Raw genomic sequence first — 6,038 nt, 5'->3', positions numbered from 1 at the left:
TGGTCAGCCCGCAGGGAACGGGGCCCGCGCCCCAAGCGGTTCGCAAGCAGTTAGGGTTAGGGTTAGCCCAGCCACCACGACGTTGTTAGGCAAGCGCAACCGCGCGCCATGGCAGGCCGAGGCCGAGGAGCACCAGTGGGAGCGGCGGCAGCAGTTGCAGGCCATGGACATGACCACCGCGATGCAGCAGATGACCGGCCAGGCCTGCATGCAGTTCCGCGGGGTGCAGGGCCCCGCCATGGCGGCCATCCAGCAGGGCCACAGCCCGGTGGTGGCCATCATGCCCACGGGGGGTGGCAAAAGCATGTTATTTATGTTACCCGTGTGGGCCGTGCCCGGCGGCACCACCATCGTGGTGGTCCCGTTAATATTGTTGCGCCAGGACATGGCGCGGCGGTGCCGGCAGGTTGGGGTGTCATGCGTGGCGTGGGACCGGCAGCGGCCGCCCGACGAGGCGGCCATCGTGTTGGTGACGCCCGAGTCCGCGGTGACAAGCGATTTCCAATCGTTTATTAACCGGTTAGTGATGATGCGCCGGTTGGACCGCGTGGTGGTGGATGAGTGCCATATCATCATGAATGCGCAGAAGGATTTCCGGCCACAGATGGCGTAGTTAGGCCAGTTGGTCCGGGCACGGTGCCTGATGGTGTATTTGACCGCCACGTTACCCCCACAGTTAGAAGGCGAGTTTAGCCAGCGCATCCATTACCCGCGCGACCAGATATATATATATCGCGCACGCACCAGCCGCCGTAACTTGGCGTACCGCGTGTGGTGGCCCGCGGTGGCAAGCCCGTACCAGTGGCAGCAGGATCCCAGTATCATTGCATTCATCCAGGCGCGCATCCAGCAGGCGCGGCAGGCTGGTGGGGGGAAGGTGGTGATGTACGCGAGCGCGGTGCGGCAGGTGCAGGCCATGGCAGAGATATTTGGGTGCGAGGCATACCATAGCAGGCAGGTGGACCGCGCAGGGGTGTTAGAGCGGTTCATCCAGGGCACCACGGACGTGATCGTGGCCACCAACGCGTTAGGTATGGGGGTGGATATCCCAGACATCCGGGTGATCATCCACATTGGCATGCCGCGGACGTTGTTGGATTACGTGCAGGAGAGCGGCCGGGCCAGGTGGGACGGGCAGGCCAGCGAGGCCATCATCATCCAGCCAGAGGGGATGGACGCGGAGGGTGGCGGCGGCGTAGGTGGTCACCATGCACGCGAGCAGGCAGAGGATGAGGAAGTGGATCAGGATGTGGAGGCACAGCGGGTGCAGAGATACATGCACGTGGGAGGGTGCCGGTGGGTGGTTTTAGACGAGTATTTGGACGGGATCATTGACGGATACCTAACCATAGGTTGCCTCGAGGTACGGCGTACGTCAAACGATGTGACCAATCAGGGGCTGTCCTGGTTGGGAACTAAACCCCTTCTAGGTTCTAGTGGAGCTCCGGCGTTCGTCAACCTCCGTCGTTTGTTAAAATAACCTTCCCTCTCTCTTCTTCTCCCTTCCCTCTCTCCTCTTTCCTTCCCTTCCCTCTCTCCTCTCCCTCCCTCCTCTTCCCTCCGCTTCCCTCACCATCTCGGCCTTGGGGATTACGGTCGCATCGCTATCTTCTTACCCTTATTATTACCCGCTATTATTATTACCTGCTATTATTTCATTACATCACCTACACCAATCGCGGGCTTGAGGATTATAGTTAGATCGCTATCTTCTTACCATCATTTCATCACATCACCTACACCAAGGCGAAAATCAAAATGTCAGAGATAGAGCTCCTATCTCCTAGTAATGGTAATAGTAATAATACCACGCCTGTGCCGCAATAGTAGCAGTCTCTTACCATCCCTACTTACCTTCGTGTCCTTGTGGCTGCTCATGTTGTGCTCTGCACAACCCACGGGTCCTGCTACGTCTACGCGTAACTAGGCCGCCATCTTTGGGAACAACACCAACTCTATAATATTAAAGATAGAAAAGTAATTGTTTCTGTATGCAAGCAGATCGCGCCGGTGGCGCGTAGCTTAAGTGACGTGGTCCATCCACCAGATGGAAGCAGCGAAATCCTTGGGCTACCAACCGTGCGTGGCTTTCTCTGCCACCACCACGGCTGCGCCTACCGGTCGGCCAGCCAGCACCAAACCTGACAGCACTACAATAAGCAGTATAACTGGAGGATTACCCAAGACAGGGCTATGCCATGGCACAAGGCTTATCTACAGACTTTATTTAACTGGAAGCAGGCAATCTACTACTTTATAGTAACCCTCTCTGATAGTCCTCACACCCTGTCACTAACACCCGTCGTCCCCGCGCCCGCGCCCGGGCGCAATACCAGCGAGGAGCCGGCAGCAGATAATAATATATATCCACACACACTATCTACCCATACTCTTACATCCACTCCCACTCCCACTCTCACTCACACTCCCACCGCCACCACCACGCCTAGCCTAACTAATAATATTATTACAACAAGCCTCCAACGCCTGCAACAATTAATTAAGCCACCACAGCGCACGCAGCTGGACGCCGTGCGCCATGTATCTGACCTTAACCTATGGTTTACCCAGACGGGCATCTACGCCCACCTGCAGGAGCTGGACCTTAGCCAGCTAGGCGCCAGCTACCAGCTGCCTAAGAAAGAGGACGAGCCAATCCTATATGAGATCTGTGAGAGTATCACATGTATCCTACAAGGCGCCATGTCCATGCTAGAGCATAACTAGGACACTGAAGTCCGTAGCCTGAGCCGTCGCGACGCCAAGCTCCTGAATACATTTACCCAGGGGATGACCTCCCAGGACCCATTTAGCCGCCTGTAGAACGCCCAGTCCCAAGCCTGCTATATTACTACCTAGAAGCAACTTATCTGTTACTGGGAGCGCGTGGTGGAGCAGGGCCACCTCTGTGATTCCCTCTTTAAACCAAGCGCGGCGCAGCTGGAGGCATGGGAGGAGGTTACCTGGCTTGCAGCCCAGCTGCTAATGCCAACGCCAACACTACCAACAACGCCGCGCCAACGCCATCGCCACGGCAGCAGCAGCAGCAGCAGCAGCAGCAGCAGTGACCATACCAAGGGTAATAGGGACAGGGATGCAGACAAGAATGTGGATGTGGACGGGGATGCCGCCTTTAAGGCGCACACTGCTCGCCTTGACCACGCTGTGCTTGCCTTCTGCATGGTAATTATTCAGTATCCCCTCCCGTACCGTGTGTTTGACTCTGTGCTGGTCTTATATGCTGTGGTCCGCTTCTGGAGCACCAGCGAGGCCTCATGGCTAGCAATTGGCAATTATTCGTCTATCCTGTCCCAGCTGATCTATGACTGCCAGCTCATGGTCCTCGCCCACGTTATCCAGGAGCTTGGTAAAGATGCCCAGGGCCAGGTTAGGGACCATATTATTACTATCTGGGATGAATGGCTCCTAAATGACACGCAGGGCCCTGTGCGCGAGCTCCTAGATAACCGGTTGCTTGCCTTTCATATCGCCAAGTCTGAAGTCCCCCCGGCACAGCTGCGCTGGCACCCCAATGGCGAGACCCTAGTATGGTCGGACGTGATCTTCCACCTGGAGGACTTGCCTACTATTATATTTAAATCTATTACTAAAGCCCGGCGGATCTTCTAGGAGGAGTTATGTCTAAGTAGCCAATCCACCCCCACGTCTGAGATCCCAGCGCTTGACCTTACCTAGCTAGTTGATAACTGGGATGCCACCACGGCTGGCCACTCCTTCCTTACTGACTCGCGGAACGCCACATAGGTAGAGCCTGCGCAACTCTGGCTCCTTAACCAGGTTCTTAGGGAACCTGCCCTGTTCAACACCTTCTGGGCCGCGATGGCGGACCGCTGGCGATGGGTGATCTCGGCTGATGCCGCCTAGCAGTACCAGGACACTGTCCAGCGCTTCCTACGCGTGCTTCTTATCCCTTTCTTCCTAGGCGCTGGCCAGTCCGCCCGGTGGACTGAGTTTATTGCCCTGCGCTGGCGCAATTCCACCAAGACCACACGCGACCTTTTTATCCATGGTGGGTAGATGATTTTCATCCTTAGCTACCACAAGGGCCGCCACCAGAGTAACACCTCCTAGTGGCCGGCGTGCTACCTTCTCCCTGAGGTCGCGCAGCTGGTCACCCAATACCTAACCATTATCCAGCCATTCCGGCACTTCCTCCAGGACCAGGCCCAGATCCCTAATGATGGTGTGGGAGACTACCTGTGGGCCGGCAGCGCGGCACCCTGGACCAAAGACACGCTGACCCAGGTTCTAGTGTAGCAGGGGAGGCGCCTACTTGGTAAGCATATCCACTTACGGGCATGGCGTTAGATCATAATTGGGATTGCCCGCCGCAAGCTCACCCCTGCTGAAGCCAACCTGCTTATTAAGGCAACCGAGGAGCGGGAAGGGGAAGATAGGGAGGGGGATGCTATAACACCCGTGGGGAGCATGCTAAACGCCTTGTACTAGCAAGCCAGCCATACGCCCTATACGGGTAACCGTATCTACAGGGGCACCGTGAATTTCCGCGGCGGGCTTACCGACGCCGGGCTGCAGGAGTATCGCCACGTTAGTATGCTCTGGCACTGCCTTATCCAGGATCCACTCCACTTCACCATGACAGGAGCCACCCCGACGCTAGTATCCCGGCCGCGGGGCACGGACGAAGCAGGCTTGGACCTGGACCACCTGCACGGCCCTACTCCATGGGAGTGGGATACACCGACCCCGACACGCAGGCGGGGCGCTGGCGCTGGCGGCGCCCGTATGGACAGGGACGCCGACCCGGTCCAGCCACTCGCGATCACGCCGGCCAAGCGGCCCTGGGTACAGCAGTAGCAGCAGCAGCAGTAGCAGCAGCACCAGGACAAGGACGGGCAAGGGGAGGTGGGAAGGCTGGCGGAGGGGACACCCTTGGTGCGCCGCATGGCCCGGCGCCGTGCCCCTGCCCGAGCGCGCCGCCGGTGGCCAATCGCGGAGGCGACGCTGATTCTGGAGCGCATGTACGGGCCTGGTGCCTGCTACCGCACGCAGCGACAGCAGCAGGCCATCGAGCATATCCTAGCCGGCCATGGCCAGGTGGTGGCCATCCTGCGCACGAGCGAGGGGAAGAGCCTGTTATATCTACTGCCATGTCAGCTCCCTGGCGCTGGCACAACGATTGTCATCCTACCCCTTCTGGTATTGTGGGACGAGATGCGCTGTTAGAGCACCAAGGCGGGCATCCACGCGTATATCTGGGGGCCTACCACCCAGCCTCATGCCCTCCACTCGTGTCTGCTGATCTTTGTGACGGTGGAGTAGGCTGTCCATAATACCACCTTCCGCGAGTTTATATACCGCCTTTATATAGCCAACCAACTGGACTGTGTGGTATTTGATGAGTGCCACCTTGCTGTTACTGCTCTATCCTACTGCTAGGTGATGGCGCTCCTGCCCCAGCTGCGCGAGCTCCAGGTCCAGACCATCTTCCTAACCAGGACACTGCCGCTAGTGTTAGTACCCGAGTTCTAGAAGCACATGCTACTAGATGGTGCCTGTTTTATACGGGGCCCTACTACCCGTTGGGATATATATCTTGGGGTGCACCACTGCCCACCCGGTCAGGCCTATATCTAGGACTTTACCCTGCCTGGACTACGCCGCTCCATCGCCGCCTTGGAGCCAGGCGAGTGGGGGATTATCTATTATATGCGGAAGACCCTCTCCGAGGAGATTACCACAGCGCTGGCAGGTCCTGTCTACCATTCTGAGTCTGGCACCATGGAGGAAAAGGCCCAGGTGCTATAATGCTGGCGTAGTGGTAACCCTCCCTTCCTGGTCGCAACGTCAGCCTTTGGCATGGGCGTCGACCACCTGGCGGTGCGCTGGGTGATCCATGTTAGCGCCCCGAATAATATTGTCGACTTCACGCAGGAGATTGGGCGCCTATCCTGGGATGGCGCTGGTGGCTAGGCGCTAATCCTCCTTCCGCCGTAGTGGCACCCGGTAAGTAAGCACACCGATAGCCGCCCGCTGGATCCCATGGAGGCCGCTAT

The 6,038-nt window shown here is 57.8% G+C and overlaps 1 protein-coding gene across 1 annotated transcript; it reads left to right on the top strand.

Annotated features, from left to right (window-relative positions):
* Positions 1–163: 163 nt before the first annotated feature.
* Positions 164–4,839, top strand: BJX68DRAFT_270023 (uncharacterized protein; the record flags this gene model as incomplete). The annotated part of the gene is made up of 6 exons (XM_071046499.1): positions 164–519; positions 748–1,363; positions 2,860–3,546; positions 4,093–4,266; positions 4,330–4,463; positions 4,512–4,839. The coding sequence occupies 6 exons, from the start codon at positions 164–166 to the stop codon at positions 4,837–4,839; spliced, it is 2,295 nt and encodes a 764-aa protein (XP_070895650.1).
* Positions 4,840–6,038: the final 1,199 nt, after the last annotated feature.

Source organism: Aspergillus pseudodeflectus (assembly GCF_044049435.1).
Source record: "Aspergillus pseudodeflectus strain CBS 756.74 chromosome Unknown BJX68scaffold_45, whole genome shotgun sequence".
NCBI classification, from domain to species: domain Eukaryota; kingdom Fungi; phylum Ascomycota; class Eurotiomycetes; order Eurotiales; family Aspergillaceae; genus Aspergillus; species Aspergillus pseudodeflectus.
This window is presented reverse-complemented; position numbering and strand designations above follow the sequence as displayed.